Raw genomic sequence first — 21,525 nt, forward strand, 5'->3', positions numbered from 1 at the left:
CTTACAAGGTAGTAACTTAGTTTGAAATGTTTAATAAAACAACTCTAGATGAAATAGGTGAACAGATTTGGATCACTGTTTGGCAACAAACTGGCCAGTTTTGTCTCCGTCACCCTTAATTAATGCATAATAAACAATTATTAATGATTTATAAAGTGTTTATTGAGGAATTAACACATCTATAAACTATTTATTAGCCATCTATAAAAGGAGCCTTATTGTAAAGTGGTGCCGTTTTTCTCTGGTTTAAAAAAAAAAAAGATTTTAGCAAATTTTCAATCCTGTTTAAGGGAATAACAGATTTCAATCCTGATGGTAATTTCAATTTTTTTCTCCCTATTTTTACAATTTCTTCTTTGATTTATTTTTCATTAGTGGGTGTTTTGAAAAACAAAAAATTTTTCCTCAGAATTTTTATGAGAAATTTCGGTACAGAATATTGTCAGCTTTTATAAAATTACAGTTTTTGTAAATCTTTATAGCGTCTTTCAAATGTAAAAGTGGACCATTACATAGTGGGCTAATGTAAAAAAACTATATCACAGGTATAGGGAGAGGTAAAAAGAAAAAGCACTAGAGAGGAATGCATTATTTTACAATATAATAAATATGGGATAAAAAAAAAAAAAGACTTGAAAATTGATTTTTCCTATCATCAATGTCTCCCATGAGGAACACGAGTAGTAATATTAGTGTGAGATAACGGGAGCATTTGAAAAAATTATGACTAAATAAACTTTAATAGGAGGATTTTTAGGCTGTGTCAGGAAAAACATCATGATTATTGACTGCACCAAAATAAATAAATAACTCGGACAAACGTAAATGTGTGGCTGATTCTTCCAAAGGTTAAAGTGGGCTGTGGAAATTAGAGATATGACTGCAGAGGCTTTATATTTGTTGAGATTATTTACATATATATATAAAAGGAAACAAAAAGAAATAACACCTTTTTGTCTAATAGCAAACCCTGCATTGTAAGATTTCTATTTCAAAAGTTTTGTGTGGAAACAATAACTTACCACAGGAGGTCGACCAATCCACCTTTTCTGGCTATAGCTGCTTTCACACGATTGGCAAACTGCACAGCATCCTCTCCCTCCTGTTGGAGATGACTCATATAAATATAATGCTGATAAACAACTGGTTCAAACAATTAATAGCACTGGTGTTGTAAAATCTTTGATCAGAACATAAAACCATGACACGGATTCTGCTTTAAAGCAAGAAACTATGAATGTACACATAAATAATAATAAGTACCAAACAAAAAATGTCACAGTAAATAAAATAATAACTTAATTCATTTGGTTATACTTTAGGATGCACGTTCTGTATTTTATCTTTACCATCTGTTATGTTTTCTTTGAAAATTAATAGGAAATTAAATTGTCCAAAAAAAAAAAAAAACCCTCCATTTAGTTTATTTAGCACCATCTTCATCTTCACATCTACACAATCTCCCATCCCGGCGACAGTGGAAATGAACAACTTGGTTTTAACGGGAAGAAACCTCCAACAGAACCAGGCTCAGGATGGGCAGCAATTTTCTGGACCAGCCGGGGTTTGGGAGGAAATAATTCTCTACAAAAAGAATTCCTCACTGGAGATATAACCTTAGGCGCTTAATGCACCATTGGATTTATTAAAGAATTAAAATTTTCCCAGAAGCATGAAGGTAATGACCTCTCTGGACATGGGGGGGAGGTACCACACGCTGCAGACGATGGCCCAGCTGCTCATCATGTGTAGAAGGTAGTTAACCATTCCAAACTTGCTGCTATTCCAAAACGCATCTCCAAACCGGGGATCATACTGCGAGGCATACATGAGAATGAGTCATCAACACTTGGAAACAGAGTGCAGGTCAGATTCACTGATCCAGATGTGGCGCGTTACTGTGAAAAGAAGGTTAACCGATACCTTAATGGCCACTGGGTAGACTGTGGCACCGATATCAAAACTGCCCTTCTTAAACATCATAACTGACGTGTTGTTTATGCAGGTACCTGAGGATTTCGGACAAAATAAAACCCATTTAGCTTAAACTAGATAACTTTGGTTTAGTTATGAACTCCTTCTATCTGTACCGGGACACCAAACAAACTCACCTTCTGGGAAAATGAGAATAGGTAGTTTAGCTTTATCTTGAACATGATCGCTCAGTCTGTAAAGCAAGAACAAGGAAGCATATTACAAAATATTATGACAACAGAACAAATTATTTTATATCAATGAGTATACTTTTCAGCTTTTCTACTGAAAATGGAGACAAACAGCAATGTTTTCAGATAAAGCTGCAGAAACACAGTGGAATACCTTTTGGCCACTAGGTGTCTGTCTTTGACTTCTGAGCGTTCAAACCAAACGTGAGGGCAGGCCTTGACCATGGACCTCTGAATGACACCCATTAAGCCACCGTGAATTTGACCAACCTAGCAACACAAACAAACAGTAGCATCTATTTCTGCAACAAACATTACGTCAACTAGTTGTTGCAACTGAAGCGTGTTTCAGCGTTGGGTGTTTTTCAGCTTCCTGCATGTTTACCATGGCGTAGCAGCCGTCACTGGCCAGGATGATGACATCAATAGGTGAGGTGTGGTTAGCCACGCAGATGCCTCCATTCTTCGGCTTATTCTCACTGAGACAATATGAAGGAAAAAAAGGTAAGCTATGTTTCATGGAAGATTATTTAATGGAGGATCTAACAACCAGTACAAGACCTAATGAGGTCCACGGCTACTTCCCCTCTTTATGAGACAAAGCAAGCTGAGGTCTGTGATAAAAGCCCTGACCCAGACCCGCAGGACTTGAATGTTCTCAATTCACATGCCACAGATAAAGTTACAATCTTAAATAGATAATTATTTTTAGCTCTACACTGCAGAGGAACACACTTAAAACAAGCCAGACTGTGGCCAGAGTGAAAAGTTGCAGGAAATGATTCAGCTCTTTGTCTCGCACATCACAAACAGTCACTTCTAATGGTTCAGGTTTTATTAGGTTTATTTAATTTCCCCTGATTGGGTATAATCTTACAGGTCAGTTTACGGTACATTCAAAGCATGCAGTGGCCCTAACTTCAAACAAGACCAGCTGATTTAAACCACAGTTCATCACAAAGTAAATAACACAGCTTCCTCCTCCGCATCCTGTTCCACGTGTCATCTTCAACATAATAAAGTTCAGCCGCTGTTCAAGTTCCTTAGATTCTCACATTCTCGCATTGTATACGGTCTCCTCCCAAAAAACAACTGTAAACAAAACCTGTTCGCAATTAATTAAAGAGTGGCTTTTTAATTTATTTTACAAGCAACAGCTTTAAGCTTCAGGGTTTTTAATTTTTATTTTTAAGACAGTTACAATGCTTGTTCTTAATCTGGACTCAAAATGGCTGCTCTAAAGAATATGAAGGTAGACAGTCTGGGTTTGGCCCAAGGCGCACTTGCTTTTTATCAGAACTGGAGGGGATCAGGTTTCAGCTGTTAGCACACACCAACTACGTTCTCAGAGTGTATCATCTGGCCTTACGTAATCCAATGAACATGGCTCCACTCAAGTCAGGGCAAGAAGTCAGCTGTGACTCATGTTTGAGAAGGGAAAAAATAGGACTATCTAGTTTGAAATGTCAGACAAATTTAAAGCAAACCCTTGTTAAATTTATCAGGTTTTATACTGCATCTCTTAAAATAGTTTTTACATCAGGTAACACTTTTTAAGAGATGCAACCAGCTCTCTAGATAACATACAGGGATGTCCAAATGTTTTCATACGTGGACCAAAACTATCAAGATGAAAAGACTCGTGGGCCACAAAAATGTGAATTTAACTCAACGTGAACAAGATTTTGGAGAAAGGACAAAAGTTTACTAATTTTGGTGGATAAAGTTTTAAATTGTTGTAGATCCAAAACATTAAAAGCCTCATAAACACTAAGCTTATATTTTTTATTAAAAAGGATTTGATTTATTTGATTTGTCGGGTCTATGTTTGTTGTTTTCTTCTTTTTACTCTGTTCTCGGCAACAAAAGCTTAAGTGTCCTTTAAAAAAAGGGGGTTGATCAGCTTTTTGGACCATGGAGGGCCCAAAAGGCTGATCGCAGTTCTGAAAAACTGTCCAGCTGTCAGTCGCTACAACAGATTCATAGAAGGTTTGATCAAGTTGATCAACTCGTATGTTGATGATACCACGTTATATTCATTTAAAATGTCCTGTTTCCCTCTTGATTATTTTATCAACTGTAATATATAGCCAAATTTTATGAATCATTATCTAAAAGTCTCCATTCTGGTAGAATTTAAAAGGTTTTTGGTGCTTTGTACCATGAAAATAAAATATAAAGATTATAACCAAAGCTTTGTATTTTGCTTAATGTTGCTCATTTTCAGAAGATTGTTTTTCATTTGATTTGCTGTTAAACCCCAATTTTATATTAAAAAGGATTAACAAATTTGCAGAAAGTCGACATCGACCTCTTAAGCCTGCTGGTTAAAATGATACGAAATGATAAGAAATCCTGGTGTATACACTAGTATGTATTAAATTTGGACAGAGTACAATTAGAAAATGTAAAAACATACAAATGTATTTTGCCTGTTAGGGCATTAAGAGATAAGGTTTTCCCTAAAGACATGAGACTTCAGGAATTTTTTTTGAAAGTAGGAGTGCTTCCCTGCTTCAGTAGTGTTAAACCAAACATGAGTAGTCTGGACTAAAACTACCTTCAGTAGTAAACAGTACTAAACCCCGTTCAGAGTCAGAGTCAGAGTTTCTTTATTGTCATTCGCACCTCATGTGGTACATGTGGTGGAGCGAAATTATGTACACGGGGTCCCAGTTACATCCAACAATAAAATGTATAAGAAAAACAGTAATGACATCTAAGATATGAACTAAGAAAAACATCAACTAAATATACACTAAGCACTCATAACATAAAACATTGAACATCAGCACAAACATGAACATGAGTCTGTGAGCAGATGTGCACGCATGAACACATCAACATTGAAACAGATCAGCAGCAACATGAAACAGATCAGCAGCAACATGATATGGTTTTTCACAGTGATTATTCTAGTTAGAGATTCATGAGTCTAACAGCCTCAGGGTAGAAGCTGTTCCTCAGTCTAGTGGTTCTACACTTAATGCTCCTTAACCTCCTTCCTGAGGGGAGTGGGGCAAAAAGTGTGTGTGCTGGGTGGGTGGGGTCCTTCATGATGCAGGTGGCCCTCTTCCTGCATCTGGAGGTGTAGATGTCTGTGATGGTGGGGAGACTGACTCCAACAGATTTCTGTGCAGCCTTCACCACTCTCTGCAAAGCTTTTCTTTCTGCAGCTGTGCAGCCTCCATGCCACACGTTGATGCTGGAGCACAGGATGCTCTCCACTGCACACCTGTAGAAGGAGGTGAGGACTGAGCTTCCCAGACCAGCTCGCCTCAGCCGTCTGAGGAAGTAGAGTCTCTGATGAGCTTTCTTGATCAGGCTGGTGGTGTTGTTGCTCCAGCTGAGGTTGTCATTCATGTGTACACCCAAGTACTTGTAGCTGGAGACCACTTCCACCGCAGATCCTCTTATGTTCAGGGGGGTGTAGGTGTTTTTGTTCCTTCTGAAGTCCACAATCATCTCCTTTGTCTTCTTCACATTGATGTGAAGGTTATTCTCTCTGCACCAGCTCTCCAGGTGTTCCACCTCCTGCCTGTAGCTGGACTCATCATTGTTTGTGATGCATCCCACCACCGCTGTATCATCTGCAAACTTTACAATGTGACAGCCTGGATGGGTAGCTGCACAATCATATGTGAGCAGAGTAAACAGGAGGGGGCTCAACACACATCCCTGAGGAGAGCCAGTGCTGAGGGTTATGGTGGAGGAGGAGAGGTTGTGGATCCTCACTAACTGTGGTCTGTTTGTTAAAAAGTCTAGTACCCAGTTGCAGATGGAGGGGCTTAGTCCTAGTGTTCATAAGAAGACCGCAAAATACTTTGATACAGATCCTGAAGTCACTTTGTGGTCAAACGTCACTGCCTTTGGCCCTGTTCAGACCTACCACTAACATCTGTCCTGGGTGACCTGATCCCAGTTGCACATTGCTAAATAAAGCTGTGAACATTCAGAACCAGTTTAGGATGGATTTGCTCTGAGGTGTTCTGGCTCACTTTTATCTACACTTGTTTAGTAGACTGGACACCAACCATCCTGGACCACCTACTGACCTGGCATGACTCCAGTCATTACCTAATGCCCCAGTTAAAAATATTTTATGAACAGCATTGTTAAAACCAGGATTATTAAATGGAAATGGACTGTACTTATATAGTGTCTTCCCCAGGGACACTTCAGCATGTGACTACTGGTGGAATCGAACCCCCAACTCTTGCACTGGAGGACAACTGCTCTAACCACTCAGCCACAGCCGCCCCGATTATTAATCAACAGCTATCTGCAGAAATATTCTGAAGATTTTTTTTGTTTTACACATTGGTATCCTTTTCAATAAAACAAAGAAATCAGGGGATCACCAGGAGACTGTACAGGTGAGTCTTCTCTGTGATGCGACTGCTGTGACTATTGGAGCTGATGTTTGACCATCCAAATGTAAAAGAAACGTCCGAGATTTTTAACATTGTCTCATATATTCACTGACTTACACACAGCACTTATGGTTGCAGTGATGTGTAGAAAACAGCTGACTGCCTGCTAATGAACTGCAGGCTGTCTGCACCGACACCGAGCTCTATGAAGTCATTTTATGTAGAGATGCACCGATCAGATACCAACATCGGTATCGGTGACGATGTGACCGATCCATGACTGGGCAGATCTATTCACTCTAACTCTATGCTTTGTGCTCTGAGTGACATCACGTGCTAGTGTACTGACTGAACAAATTACAGTTGTGTTGTTTTTACATGTTTGATCAAGCTTGTGAAGCTCTTGGTGTGTTTAAGGGTGCTGTTCTGGTGCAGAGTTTACAATAAATTTATAATTCAGTACATTCATGTCTGCGTTTAAAAGAACAAATGTTTTAAGTTAATTCAGCACTGGGTTTGTAAGCTCAATCATCCACATAGACAACAAAAATGTCTAAATCATGTCATCAGGTCCAGATGACATGATTTAGACATTTTTGTTAATTCAGCACTGATTCTCTGTATCATATCGGTATCAAATCGGTATCTACCGATACTCAACTACGGGTATCGGTATCAGATCGGGCGTGGGGAAAAAGTGGATCAGTGCATTCCTAACTTTATGTACCTTTTCTTCTCTAATTACACATCTGTTACGTTACATAATTAAAAGCTTTAAAAAGCTGGTAAAACCATAACCAAAAAAAGTAAAAATGAAACGTTTTAATATCTTAACATCACTCAGGGGACTGAATATATTTGTACATTTCCAAAAACATTAGTAGAGCTACTGATTTTGTTTATATATTATTTAGCTTCTAGTACCACAGCTGAATGCGAACATAACAACTAAAAGTGGTGACTAAGCTCTGCTTATACAAAACAGGTGCAGCTTCAGCGGCCTTTAAACCAGGTACTAAACCACAGCTGAGGTGCATTTTATGACGAGGTAAAAACATTTCACAGATACATTGTTAATGAGAACTCCAGGAAAGCTTGTGAAACAGAAAATACTGACAAACCAACCCATGATGTTTTTATCAGTCACATACGTTGTCAGTATCAAGGAAAAGACTGCAGGTTCTTTACCTGTCATGGTAGGTGATGATGGCAGTCAGGGCTCGGACACATATTCTGTAGCACATCAAATGAACTTTCTCACTCAGGAAATTCTTCATCCTGTCAGAGAGAGGTCACAAGCCACAAGTCTGACTTAAACATACTGATGGAGTCATACAAAGTCCTTGTGATCAACCCTACCTTCCGTTTGGCAGAAGCCCAATGAGAGAGGTGAGAAACACGAGGAGGCCCACACCAGTGAAGGCAAGGGTGACCCTGGTGGAGAGACAGGAGTGACAGAAACGACTCTTTAGGAAAAACTTCAACAAGGAACCGATTATGTAAATGAAATTAAATAAAGAACTGAACAATTAGCTCAGTAGTTATCCTGTCCAGTTATGTTTTCAGATGGAAGCATCGTGCCTTCATATTCTCCACACCATTATAACCATAGAGCAAGCAGGAGGGCACATTAGACGACGCTTACAATGGCCAACAAGTCGACATAATCTATATGAACTAATCATCCAGGGTTGGACAATGTGCAGATTAAGGTTTGAGAGGATTAGAAAAACCCAGGAGCCGTGGAGGTTTTATTTAAGTGGTAGGCAAAGTCAATATTTTAACTGGACAAGGGCTGAATGAGAGACTATTATAGCCACAATGCAGAGTAGGACATCGTGCAGCAGTGGCCTGATTCGTCTCCCCACTGACAACTGGAAATGAGCCAGTCTGGCTCAATGCTGAGTCACTGTCGCTGTGAATCTCTAAGACGAGCCTGATCTCTTTTACTCAGTAAACATTTAGGGAGAGCTGTCAATCTACAGCAGCATGAAGGCATAAAATTATCTGCTTCTTTTCTAAAGTACTTTAACGTACTGTATATGTTGTTCAGCAGTGATGTGTTTATATCCTGATCTACCAGCACGTGTTTGCAAACTTCTCTGTTATCTCAGCCCATGTCCAGATACTGGCATGAGACTAGTAAAGGCACTGACATCTCTAGAGCTTTGTTTTTAATACAAACTCTAACTTGCATTTTGGAAGCAGCAGCTGACAATGTTTACCGACAGTAGATTGAGGAAATGTTCCTCAGCCCACGCAGAGATTTCCATGATGCGTCTGCTGTTAAGAAGTACTGACAACCTGAAGATTAATGTTAATTTAAATATTAGTGTAAGCTTTGTCGTTTGTTTGGGGAATCAAGATGAATTTTCTGTATCTGTTTATGATCATCTAAATAAATAAAGCCTTAGTTCTTGGCAACTTTACATGGTCAAACTATGTATATCAATTCTTCACCATCATGAAAGAATCAGCCTCAATAAGATGTGCATTTTATATCATATCTTTACTAACCTGTTACTAATTAAGTAGTTGATAAAACATAGTTTACCTTTCTAAAAGAAATGAAAACCAACATAGAAGTGCATTAAACTTGACATCATGTCTAAAGGTTAAAAAGACAGAACTCCTGAGTGCAAGATTCATAACAGAAGAGTTACTTTACTCGTCACTGGCTTAGTGACATTTAATTAAGGCGTTAACATTTTCTTCATCAGTTAACAGTCCCTATAGCTTCCAGTAAGATCCATTTTGTTTATAAAGTCCAGTCTCAAAGGTTCAAGAACCCCATGAACAAAATGTTGAAACGCCTTTGAAACATCCGACCACAAGTCAACGGACCATTAATGGCTACAAAAATCTTTTTCTTCTTTCAGCTGCTCCCTTCTTCAGGGGTCACCACAGTAAACTAACTCACACGAAGACTTTGCAATTATTTTACACCAGATGTTCTTCCTGACACAACCACAGACCACGAGCTACCACAGCCCTTTGTGTGGAGCAGAGAGCTGACATGTAGGGTGCCCGGGGGAGCAGATGGTGGGGGTCAAAAGCTTTGCTCAATGGTCCAACGAGGGTGGAGGTAGGTGTGGATGCTCCACCTTTGCCACCCACATTTTAATGTGGGTGGCAAAGGTGGCAAATCCATCCCTTAATTCTAGGGATGCATGATATGATCGGCATGGCATCAGTATCGGCTGATATCAGCGTTAAAGTTAAATATCGGACATTCCATCAAAATAACTCACCGATATAAGACACTGTTTTAGTGACAAGGACGCCTGCAGCGGCAGCACAACGTGATGATGTCACGCGCGCCTACCTGATCTCACGGCAGAGAGGAAGAAGTCAAAATGTCGGCGGTGTGTAAGTTTTATTTTTTGTTGGTGAGAATGTCAGACTCCAAAGATTTATGGACTACGTTGCGCCTCGCTACATCGTTCCCAGTCGGAGATATTTTTCCGACGTAACGTTACCAGAGTTACAAGCCGTCATTTCCGACGTCATTGAGAAGCTAATAACTGATAGCACGACTTGTTGGGTGAGTTTTACCACAGACATTTAGATGTCAAGTGTTAGCCCTGTTAGCGTAATTAGTCTTAGGGATAGACAAAAACTTTGAACTTAAAAAGGCTGTCCTTCATGCACAAGAGTGCAGAGGATCCCACACTGCAGCTAGGAACCTGGAACAAGACTCCACAAGGGAGACAGCATCGCAGGTGACTAATGCTAATAAATAACATTTAACACTTTTCATTTAATATAAGTTAAAGTGCTATGCATATATCTGTTAGTGAATATATGTCACCAGCTCTTACAGTTGTTACAAAAGTTTTGTAGCAAATAAGCCTAAATAAGAGGGCTATGTTTTGACAAAGGAAACTATATAAAATATCAGTATAGGTCAAATAAGTTTTAACGTATCAGCATATCGGCCAAAAATCCAATATCGTGTATCCCTACTTAATTCTCTAAATATTCCATTCCTTTATTTGTGACAGCTTTCACAAAGGCCCGAGGGTTTAAAAATGGCGTTGTTCTGCTATGTTAGCAGCGCATCAGTAATACCTGAGTGGCAGCAGGAACCCGTAGCGGATCAGGAGGCCCAGCCCCCACAGGACAGTCAGCCTCAGGCTGATGTAGTGAAAGTTGTAGTTGCTGCGGGTCAGCAGATTCCATGACTCCAACTCTTCGGCACTAAACCTCTTGGTCACCTCATCATCCATGATGCTCTCCACTCCTCGACGAGCAAAATAAAAGATGTCGGACATCTCAAACTCTGTGGCTGAGTCCAGGTCTTTGTTGCTGCCGCTTCGCCGGATCTCAATGATCTCCTCCTCCAGGGAGGTGGGCTCCTTGGCGATGATGGCTACAGAAGCACAGGCAGACAGGATGTCCATGGAAGTCACCTACAAAACTACTAAAACACAGTTTTCCAGGAAATGACAGCAGGAGCAGCTTACCATTTGAGTAGGGTTTGTACAGATGGTGGTTCCTTTCTTTGGCTCCTCGCTCTAGCCTTAGTGTGGCCCACTAGAAAGAAAAAGTAAATGTTGAATTCAAGCTCAAGCAATTCTGCATCACATTGATAAATGTCTGGAGAAAAGGTGAGGTGAACTGAGGAACATTCATTTTTCATGGTCTAAAACATTGGACACTTGGATGTTATGACACAAACAAAAACACTACATGGCATAAAAAGCACAGAACGTTCCCCCAGTGGGACATGCTGCACGAGTTTTAGTTAGAAAATCTCAGATGACACTAGCACGCCACGAAACAACTCCAAAATGTGCTGTCTTCAGTCAGAGATGGTAAAAGCTTGCTGCTGCATGAAAGTTGAGCTGCTGGGTGCTGTTTAGAGGAGTGTCTGTCGTAAACAGAACAAGAAGAAGAACTTCCACAGACTTCTGAGCAAAACAGCAGCTTTCCGTGGAGTTTTATCTTGCAGTTCTCACCCTCGTCAGTAACTTTAACTTCAAAAGTGCTAAAACCATTATTTGCTCTAAAGAGATGTGCTTACGGGATTATAAAATATAATAATTTTTTAAAACTTGCAGGGCTGTGTTTTCTGTGCTAATTAAACAGGAAAAAAAATTTGCTTTAGCCAATAAAACCTTTTTGCTTTCTGCTACCGTTCGTTGCAGCTGATGAGCGATTCTTGAAGAGCAGGGACCAGAGAGCTGCTCTTTCTTTAAAAACAAAATATTACTAGTCGCTGCTACTGTGGCAAGTGGCTTTAACGCCAGTGTGTAACTACTGCAGACGCATTTAACCTAAATAACTGGGCAAGAGCTTTTTTTTTTCACATTTTATGAGTTAGCAACAAACTGCTAAAGCGATAAATAAACAATAATGTAGCCGTTGTGTTAAATTAAAACACACTAATTTATTGTCACATAACTATGCAAACACTTCGCTACACTGCACATTTTGTACTGCATCTGACCTTTGACCTTTCCTCTCAACATCTCAAAGCAGCAACTGGAATCAGAAGCTGAGACCAGATCTCAAGTGTCGCACTGGTTCACTTATTTGTGGCACAAGGGCTGCTCTCAGGAGGCACATGATGGAAAGTGATGTTACAGCCGTGGAGAGCAGCTGATAAATTAATGCCTTCTTTGTCAATGAAGGTTTAATTATTTTAGGGATGCACAATATTATCGGCACGGTATCGGTCGATTTAAGCGATAAAGTAAAATATCGGACATCCGCCATTCCATCAAAATAACTCACTGATATATAAGGCTCTTTTTTATGTAGATTATATATTTATATAGTGTTACATCCTTTTTGGCATCTGCATGTGGCAGCAGGCCAAATTGACAAAGACCATGCAGACTAATGTATTATTTTAATTCCACAGCAGAGAAAGCTATGTAGTCTCTGTAAGTAGGTGTAGGGAAAAATATCAGTATTTGGTATCGGTTATTGGCCAAATAAGTTTTAACATATCGGATATTGGCCAAAAATCCAATTTTGTGCATCCCTAAATTATTTAAAGTAAAAACTGTAAGGAACAAGTGAACAATAAAGTCATGACATATCAAACAGTGTAATGGCAAGGTCTGCATTACATAACAAATAAAGAATACCCTGCAGACCTGTTCATCTCTATCAGACAGTTCATAAAAGACAAACGTAAAGCCATCTCCAAACAATATGCTGGAGCTGCGTTAACTCCCTAAAACGGTCATAAAATGCACAACATTTGCAGCAAGTGAAAGAAAGGTTCACTATGTTTTTAGCAGAACAAAAGCAACTTTCATGAATTATATGTTGCTACAGCAACTGTGCAAAAATGGCAGCTATATCCCTTAAAACAGCGACTAACGTTTGCGTTTACAGAGTCTTTACTTGCCTCAAAGATCTTTAACAGTGTCTTCATGTAGAGGCGCCGGATGCCAAAGGACACCCCGAAAATGGCAGGAACGATGATGAAGACCAGCAGCAGGGTGAACCACACGGTGAAGGAGATGCCGAGCAGGATGCACAGCAAGTTGTCAAAAGGGTTGAAGAAGAGCTCCATCCTGAAGCGAAAGGGGATCTTCTTTTTCTAACAGTTGAATGACAAGGTTGAGTTGGTGACAGAGGAAGTACACGTGTACACTTCCTGGCCCCGAGTGGCCTTAGCACTTGTCACAATGGAGCCTTCATCAAGAGAACTAGTTAATGGAGCTTCTCGTTGTTTGTGGAGAATCAATACAAGAACAAAACATGTTGGTATTGCCCAATTGGGCAGTGTCGTTAGTTACAACGGAGCTGTTCATGATATGGGTGGGAGTGGGTGAGCTGCAGCTGTAAAGTGTCCTTGATGCAGGTGTCCTCAGTTTGAAAGAAGCCTCCTGCCGAGGAGAAAGATGTCAACAATGAAACAAAAACAACTGGACTCAGCAGGTGGTTCTGTTGTCTGGTGAAAATCCGGACACTGCAGCTCAGGAAGACAAACACCTGCAGACAGGAAGACAAACATACAGTCAGGTCCATCTGTTTCACAGCAACATGTCTTTCCTGACTGATTACTGTAATTTAATAAGACCGCATCCTCCATGTCTTTATCTCCTGCGCATAATTCAAGTGATGCTAAAACGGTGCTAGTTAAATCGTAGGACAAGCGCTTATTACCCTGAAGAATGTTGTTTGTGCATTTTCCTGTGACTGAGCAGATATGGTCAGTTGTTGCCATTAGCTGCAGAGATAAGCTAGCGGGAGGCCCTCCATCCTCCTCGTGCTGCTGATGATGGAGCGGCTAACGGGAGTCCATCCCGATTAAAGATGGTAAACAGACACCCCCGCGGCCTTCTACTTCAATTTAACAGCCTTCGAAAATCCAGGAAGACGACTGCAAACGTTCAGAATAGAAGTCAGAGCGGGTTTGTGGAAGTAAAAGAGCAGCTCCGCGCTGTAATGCTCGCCGCTTTGCTAACAGTCTTGACACGCGCGCTGAGCTGAGGCGTTTCTGAGGATTTGGTCCTACTCCCTAAACGCCACACGATGTGTTCACGTCCCGTGAGGTTTAAAGGACTTCCTGTTTAACGAACCTTCAGTTGAGTCGCGCGTGGGTCCAGTCGTGCTTCACCCGTCCATCACTTTGTCTTTGTTTGGCGGACTGTGGTCAGATACTGAGCTACTCCACCCGCCGGCGATTCTCACGAGCGGGCTGAGGCACAACTAGACCAGCCCTGGAAAAATCAACAACATGGCGATCTGCAGCGACCCCTGGTGGACAAAATTATACTGTATACACAGTAGTTTTTTGTATTTTATTGTCTAGTAGAAATCAAAGTTTGGAGGACTTATTGAGCCTCTGTGCTGCACTCGTGAAAGATTTAATCTACAGTAATCAAAAACATGAGTAAACTCAAAAATGTTTATTAGACCTTTCTTGCATTTTATAGTAAGAAGCTGCAGTGACTCAAATGTTATTACCCACAAACTGTCAGATTACTGAACTCTTGATAATAATATTGAACAATTTACAATAACATTGCACCAAGCCACATCTGTGACAGCTAATATGCTTATTGTTGCCTCATGTGGTGCTGATCATCAATCATCAGATGTTGGGCACTGCCTATCACAGTGTGCTAAGATTCATAACTGGCTGTAACTACCGTACCCACCATTGCACCCTGTATTCACTGGTTCACTGGTCATTAACTTCACGCAGACTCTCACTGGTACATTTTCATCTTTAAATCACTTCTTGGTCTGCTGCCTTCATACATCTCCTCCTACATGTCTCTGCGTGAGTGCAGCTGCAGCGTGCGCTCTCAGGACATCATTACCTGCAGTGTTCCCTCAGTGCGAACTGAACTAGACAAAAGGGTCTTCTCCTGCTCCACTCCTGTTTCCTGGAACACCTTGTAAAAAGATCTGAAGTTCTCGACCTTGACCTCTCTAAAGGAACATGTTATGTTCCTGGCAAAAACCAACGCAGACATGTTCGTTTTGTTTTCTACACCGCCTTACAATCTAGCTGTCTTTTCACTACTTTTCCTTTTAATTATCCTTTTACCATTTTATTTTCATTTGTTAAAAAAATTGTCCGCATCCTTTGATTTTCTATTGTCCACTGTTGTCATCACTGTTAAAATACAGGTCTCTCTTGTGAATGAGCCCCTGAGGCTCAATGGGACTAACCTGTATAAATAGAGGTTGAATGTGGCTGTATCATGTATGTCATATCTCATGCCATGTATCATGTATGTCACTACCTTACCATCATAATTCAATTAATCTTAATGTTACTCACTACTGTGCAGTAACCTGTCACACAACCTATGTAGTTTGTTAGTTATGTGCAATATAATGTATAGTTCAGCTTATATTACTGTGAAATACTTGATCATACAAAGTCATCCTACTTGCACCATATGTTACGTTGTAGTTTACTATACTGCATTTCTTTTGGACCTTGTAAATATTATATTTCTTTTACACTTTTTGGTATTTTATTTTGTACCCTTATTGCATGCTTTAGTATTTCTTGTTTGTTTTTAGCAAGTCAAAATGGTTCTTCTCATTCTGAACATTTCATTGCACTGCTGAACATGTGTTAACCTGCATGTGACAAATAAACATAACAGTGAGAAACAACATTGTCAAAGCTGTGCAACGTTGCTTAATTTTAATCAGCACACATGAAGACAATATATGAAGATTTCAAACAAACAAGCCTACGTACGGTCTTCTGATCTGAGCAAGAAGCTTAAACATTTTGACTTAATGAAAGTTTTTTTTTTTTACATATTTACATGCATGTACATTTTTGAAAAAATATTTTAAATTAAAAACACAGTGTTGCAACACAGCACGGCATTTGTTTCATCTACTGGAGGATGGTTTCCAAAAAAGACATCCCAAACAGTGATGGTCCATCTTGTCAACAAGTGCCTCCATCATGAGCTGTGATGGCTTTTCTCCAATAGAGCCTCAAAGTCTGGGGAGCAGACCATCTTGTGTCTGACGTTTCCTAAAACAGTAACGTTGCCTGTTTTTTCTTGTGTTTGAACAGAGACCAGCTCCTGAAAAGTGAGGGGGCAGTGAAGAAAAGCGTCAGAAATATGTGCAACTTTGTAAGTGTATGATGACTGCTGTTATGTGAAAGAGAAGACGACAAACAGTGAAGGTGCACCGATACAAATATGGAGACGAAGAGATAAAGTAGTGCTGGTATACCTGGAGGAAGGAGCAGGATGTTCCCAGAGACACATCAAGTGTGACTTGTCCCAGTACGAGCTGAACCCGGCCAGACCTCCGGACCAGCATCTTCCCCACAAGGCCTTCCCGTAGGTCCTTCAGACTGCAGCTGTTGTCTTCAGCTTCCTCTTCCTGTCACAAATTAAATGACTGTTTACGCACACAATCTACACAACTTCATAATGAAAACAATGAAACCTGTTCCATCTCAAACCTGTGACTCTTTCTTCAGAAGCACAGACTGCCCGTCCTCTGACTGCACCTCTGTTTTCACTGGCCGGTGCTCCCTGGTGGGAGGCTGGCCAGGCAGCGAGTCGGGCAGCTGAATGAAGAGCAGCTCGTCCTTTTTGCTCAGACTCCATCTATGAAGCAGGTCGTGAAGAACTTCAGGCTCGGGAAGCGGAGGAGGCCTGAAACTTGCTTCAGTCTTCTTTATTTCTACTTCCTCTGGCTCTTGTTTCACTGAAGATCAGTGTATTTGCATTAGGACAGCGTGCTAAGATAATGTTTGGCATGAAAAACTCAAATTAGATACAATATTTCTGCTATTACCTTTCACTGCAGTTTCCATGAGGTCAAAGTCCTCCTCAGTCTTTTCAACTTTAAGGGCGGTGTTGCTGAATTCCTCCTTAAATCCCCATCCCGACACAGCAAGAGGGAGTTGAACAGGGCAGCTCTTCTGCTCACTCCTCAGGAAGGGGTCATCTATAAACTACAAGGAGGCAATTAAATATTTGACTAAAATACATTAAAAAGATGTCTGACAACTTAAGACCTCACGTTGTCTCGTTCCAGTTTGCGCAGAATCTCTTTCGTCTCCTCCTCTGTCTCTTTCTTCTCCTTTTTAATGTTAATGATGGGGGACGGCCCCATGCTCGGAGCATCTTTTTCATTCTCATAAGAACCTGCGGGACATCGTTGGATTTTAAAAAAATTAAGATAAGACACAAAGATGTCACTGTTAAAAAAGTGCTTTCCCACCTTTTCTTTTCATCATCATCTCTGCAGGCCCCTGCTCAAAAATAGAGTGTGACTGGATGACCTCTGAGCGACCTCGGCCCCTGCCTCGCTCTCTCGGGCCCCGACCGCGGTCTGCGTCCCTTCGCTCTCGCCTCTGCCCTCCTTCGGCTTTGGGTCTGTTGCGACAGTCGCAGAGAATCGTCAAAAGAACAAATAAATGCAGTCGGATAAATTCTGGTTCGCTTCAAGACGCTTATGAACTTACTCTTCTTTAACCTTTCGGCCAATGATGTTGGGTGTAAATGTTTTCTGAAAACAGAGATAATACCATCAGGTGCATATATTTATGGTGCAGACAAATGATTTTCAGCTCTTGTTCTGAAACCTTCAAGTTACAATTAAATAATTACTTACTTAAAAGTAAAAACCTTGGGAGCTTTAATTTGAAGGTTTTCACATCTAAACTGAAGGACTGGATCAGGAATTAATGCTTTTTAAAATGCTGGAACTCACATATTTTGACATATTTATACAGCAGCAAATAAAGTGTTCAGTCTCTTTTTGTTTGTCTAATTTTGAGGTTAACAGAAGAGAAGCAGCTCAGCTGGGCTGTGATCAGGAGACTAGCTTGGCTGCAGCAGCAGCCATCATCCAATCTTTCAAACATGTCCTGAAAAGCTTTCAGCTCTGAATTTTGAGTCAATTTTCATCAAAACAATGAAGCGTCATCAATCCCCTTTTCAGACGTAGTATTTGAGCAAATTATTTAAGAACATATTTAGAGCAACTTGCAACATTTTAGCCAGACTCAATTCTTTTGTACATGTTTCATGTAAGTTGTGTGCACTAACATGGCAGGGAGTCATGATGAAAGCACTGCCAGTCCCATTTGTTACACATAAAAAGTTATCATGGATCCAGTGTTTGGAGAATGTTGAGCCTACTGCTCACATTATATTAGAAGTTTACTCCTGTTGGTTGCACAGAAACTTCTGCTGCACAAACTTTTCAGCTTTTGAGCCACAAAATATCTGCACAAGAGTTGGGACCCCAACAATTGCTGTCTGAAGTGCTCAGCCAGCAATAGGATAACATTTTACAGGATAACATGACAAAATAAATAACCATTATAACGTTTTGGTCAGTTTATGACTCCTGTTTTAATCTATTGTAACAATTATGCTAATAACATACCACAAGCGATCTTTTTTTTTTTTTTTTTTTTGAATTCTGGAGATCATTTCAGGACATCCCTTTAGGTGCTTATGACCTGCAGTGGAACCCGAACCGCCACTTTGTGAACCCCTGCTTTACAATATTCAGTGAAAGTAGTATAGTTACATAGAGACGTGGCGGACTACCTTCTTTACTCCTCCCAGGGTGAGGTCTCTAGATCGCATTGAGGGGAGACGGCCAGGAGAGATGCCAGCTGGCGGTCGACGGCCCATCACCAGTCCTACGTTACTGCTGGCTCCGGGAGTTGGCGGCCGTTGACCACTATGGTCACCGGAGTCCGCCATCCTGTACTGAAGCAAAAAAACAGGAGATGTGAGCCTTGAATGTGTGACTATATAAACACACAGATATAGTTTCTCTGTGCTCTACTGTATTGTTTCTTCCTCTGTCTGAGGTGATTTTCAACAGAAAAAAACACAACTCTTCTTAAATGTCATTTTTCAAAATACTGACAACAATCCTGATCCTGTTGATTTCTACCCAGCAGGAAATATATATTTTTAATATATTAAAACCATGTAATATTCCAACTTACATTGGAATTGGTTTATTTTCTGTTGAATCCTGTTTTCTGACACCTATTAGTAGTTCTCAACTGTAGATGAAATCATTACATTAATAATAATAAACTTTATTTCTATAGCACTTTCCAACAACGCCTTGCATTGACCAAGGTGCTTTACAAGATAAAACCAATAAAAACAGGACACAATAAATCACTGCAAACTAAAACCACAGCCAGAATAAAAGAAGGTAAAATAGATCAAACAAGACATTAAGATTAAGACAAAGGAGATGATTGTGGACTTCAAAAGGAACAAAAACATCTACACCCCCCTGAACATAAGAGGATCTGCGGTGGAAGTGGTCTCCAGCTACAAGTACTTGGGTGTACACCTGAATGACAACCTCAGCTGGAGCAACAACACCACCAGCCTGATCAAGAAAGCTCATCAGAGACTCTACTTCCTCAGACGGCTGAGGCAAGCTGGTCTGGGAAGCTCAGTCCTCACCTCCTTCTACAGGTGTGCAGTGGAGAGCATCCTGTGCTCGAGCATCAATGTGTGGCATGGAGGCTGCACAGCTGCAGAAAGAACAGCTTTGCAGAGAGTGGTGAAGGCTGCACAGAAATCTGTTGAAATCAGCCTCCCCACCATCACAGACATCTACACCTCCAGATGCAGGAAGAGGGCCACCTGCATCATGAAGGACCCCACTCACCCAGCACACACACTTTTTGCCCCACTCCCCTCAGGAAGGAGGTTGAGGAACATTAAGTGTAGAACCACTAGACTGAGGAACAGCTTCTACCCTGAGGCTGTTAGACTCATGAATCTCTAACTAGAATAATCACTGTGAAAAACCATATCATGTTGCTGCTGATCTGTTTCATGTTGCTGCTGATCTGTTTTAATGTTGATGTGTTCATGCGTGCACATCTGCTCACAGACTCATGTTCATGTTTGTGCTGATGTTCAATGTTTTATGTTATGAGTGCTTAGTGTATATTTAGTTGATGTTTTTCTTAGTTCATATCTTAGATGTTATTACTGTTTTTCTTATACATTTTATTGTTGGATGTAACTGGGACCCTGTGTACATAATTTCGCTCCACCACATGAACCACATGAGGTGCGAATGACAATAAAGAAACTCTGACTCTGATTAAACAAGGTAAATGACAGTGGTGTCCTTTGAAATTTCGCCTTTATTTTTGAAAGAACTTCACAATTTTTACCTGCAATATTAAAATGCCTGACTTGAGCACCAGGAATTGATTGATTTTTTAACTAAATTTAGCAGAAACGTCCGAACATTACTCTTACTAAAGGTTTAGGCAAGTTTTATGCCAAACTTGTAAACACGTGGACATTTCCACTGTTTGAGCGTTTAGATCAATATAAAACGATAAACTAGTTTACATTAAAAAGCAGTTCGTGAATTTTACATGATATAATCCAGGAAACAAGAATATAAAAAGTGCAGCTCTGACATGAGACAAAACCATGACGACAGCTATTTACAGTTAACTATTTTTATTTTGTAACTCTGAAACATTATTTCTCAATAATAGTGACTTGTTCACGAGCACAAAACAACAGGCACGTGCGATTTTACAGCAAGCTACATCAACATACTAGTTCTGTGCGCAGTTCGAAATACAAACAAATGTAGAAGTTCTTTCTTTTCACTTACTTGATTGTTCCTATGCCGTCTTTTTGACTTATTTTTTTAAAAATATTTAATATATTTCACCGTCTAAAAGTCAACACGAAGTTTATGCTAACCCTATCACTCACAGACGCCGACAATGCACGACGCCATGACACTTCTCTGCGTCGAGCCGCTCTGACGTCACACGGCTCAAACCTGCGCAGAACGGTGCGCAGAAGAGGACCATAATAAATAAATAAATAAATGAATGTATTGCTTTTTAATTTGTGAAAATTAAATTATTCTAACTTGATATATAGTACATTGCATATGTATACTGTATATTCAATTCAATTCAGTTTAGTTATATAGCGCCAAGTTACAACAAAAGTCATCCCAGTGCACTGTACAAAAGCATTCATATATACTGTATAAAAAGTAAGTTAATAAAAATATTTATAAAGATAATTGGCAGATATACTGTATTTTTTTTCATATATATAACATACAGTAATACAATGCATATAAATGTAAACAAAAATAAGCAAACGGGTACATGTAGAAAAGCAATGTCTAAGAATTACAGAAAAATGTTCCTACATCTCAGCTGAGATGTTTTTTTCTGAGCACACCTACATTGCTCTGTCCTGACAGAACTCCCCACCCCGATCTCTCCTGAGCACATAGTGTTACCTGGGGACGGCCTGTCAGACTACAACTAATGATGATAACTACAGATTAGTTACACTTTGAGGAATAATTTATCTTCAGTTGCCTGAAAAACAAACAAAGCTTTTCAATTCCAGTGTGTGTGGGGGGGGATGGGGGGGGGGATGGCAATATATTATGGTCACTTTGTGATTACAGCCATTGTGTGTTAATGAAAGAACCGTACCCTCACTTGTTATCTCTCTTTACCCTGTGCTTGTGTT

At 40.2% G+C, this 21,525-nt stretch overlaps 3 protein-coding genes across 3 annotated transcripts in view; all 3 read right to left on the minus strand.

Moving 5' to 3' along the window:
• The window catches only part of gpat4 (glycerol-3-phosphate acyltransferase 4), a 16,288-nt gene extending 2,039 nt beyond the window's left edge, over nucleotides 1-14,249 (minus strand). The window contains exons 1-12 of the mRNA XM_037681117.1: nucleotides 14,083-14,249; nucleotides 12,903-13,492; nucleotides 11,005-11,074; nucleotides 10,610-10,910; nucleotides 7,898-7,972; nucleotides 7,727-7,816; nucleotides 2,551-2,644; nucleotides 2,320-2,435; nucleotides 2,112-2,167; nucleotides 1,924-2,009; nucleotides 1,687-1,815; nucleotides 1,023-1,102 (exon numbers count right to left, since the gene is read on the minus strand). Of these exons, the coding sequence (XP_037537045.1) occupies nucleotides 1,023-1,102; nucleotides 1,687-1,815; nucleotides 1,924-2,009; nucleotides 2,112-2,167; nucleotides 2,320-2,435; nucleotides 2,551-2,644; nucleotides 7,727-7,816; nucleotides 7,898-7,972; nucleotides 10,610-10,910; nucleotides 11,005-11,074; nucleotides 12,903-13,070 (1,265 nt within the window). The 5' untranslated portion in view covers nucleotides 13,071-13,492; nucleotides 14,083-14,249. The remainder of the gene's footprint in view (nucleotides 1-1,022; nucleotides 1,103-1,686; nucleotides 1,816-1,923; nucleotides 2,010-2,111; nucleotides 2,168-2,319; nucleotides 2,436-2,550; nucleotides 2,645-7,726; nucleotides 7,817-7,897; nucleotides 7,973-10,609; nucleotides 10,911-11,004; nucleotides 11,075-12,902; nucleotides 13,493-14,082) is intronic.
• Nucleotides 1-21,525, minus strand: part of sorbs3 (sorbin and SH3 domain containing 3) — a 111,337-nt gene that overhangs the window by 78,043 nt on the left and 11,769 nt on the right. The window lies entirely within an intron of this gene.
• On the minus strand, nucleotides 15,910-20,784 carry polr3d (polymerase (RNA) III (DNA directed) polypeptide D). The gene is made up of 9 exons (XM_037681118.1): nucleotides 20,636-20,784; nucleotides 18,565-18,729; nucleotides 17,469-17,512; nucleotides 17,225-17,379; nucleotides 17,024-17,148; nucleotides 16,796-16,955; nucleotides 16,458-16,705; nucleotides 16,223-16,375; nucleotides 15,910-16,068 (listed from the first exon to the last, which is right to left on the minus strand). The coding sequence occupies exons 2-9, from the start codon at nucleotides 18,721-18,723 to the stop codon at nucleotides 15,943-15,945; spliced, it is 1,170 nt and encodes a 389-aa protein (XP_037537046.1). The 5' UTR covers nucleotides 18,724-18,729; nucleotides 20,636-20,784; the 3' UTR covers nucleotides 15,910-15,942.

Source organism: Nematolebias whitei, chromosome 8 (genome assembly GCF_014905685.2).
Source record: "Nematolebias whitei isolate Nwh7 chromosome 8, NemWhi1, whole genome shotgun sequence".
Classification (NCBI taxonomy): domain Eukaryota; kingdom Metazoa; phylum Chordata; class Actinopteri; order Cyprinodontiformes; family Rivulidae; genus Nematolebias; species Nematolebias whitei.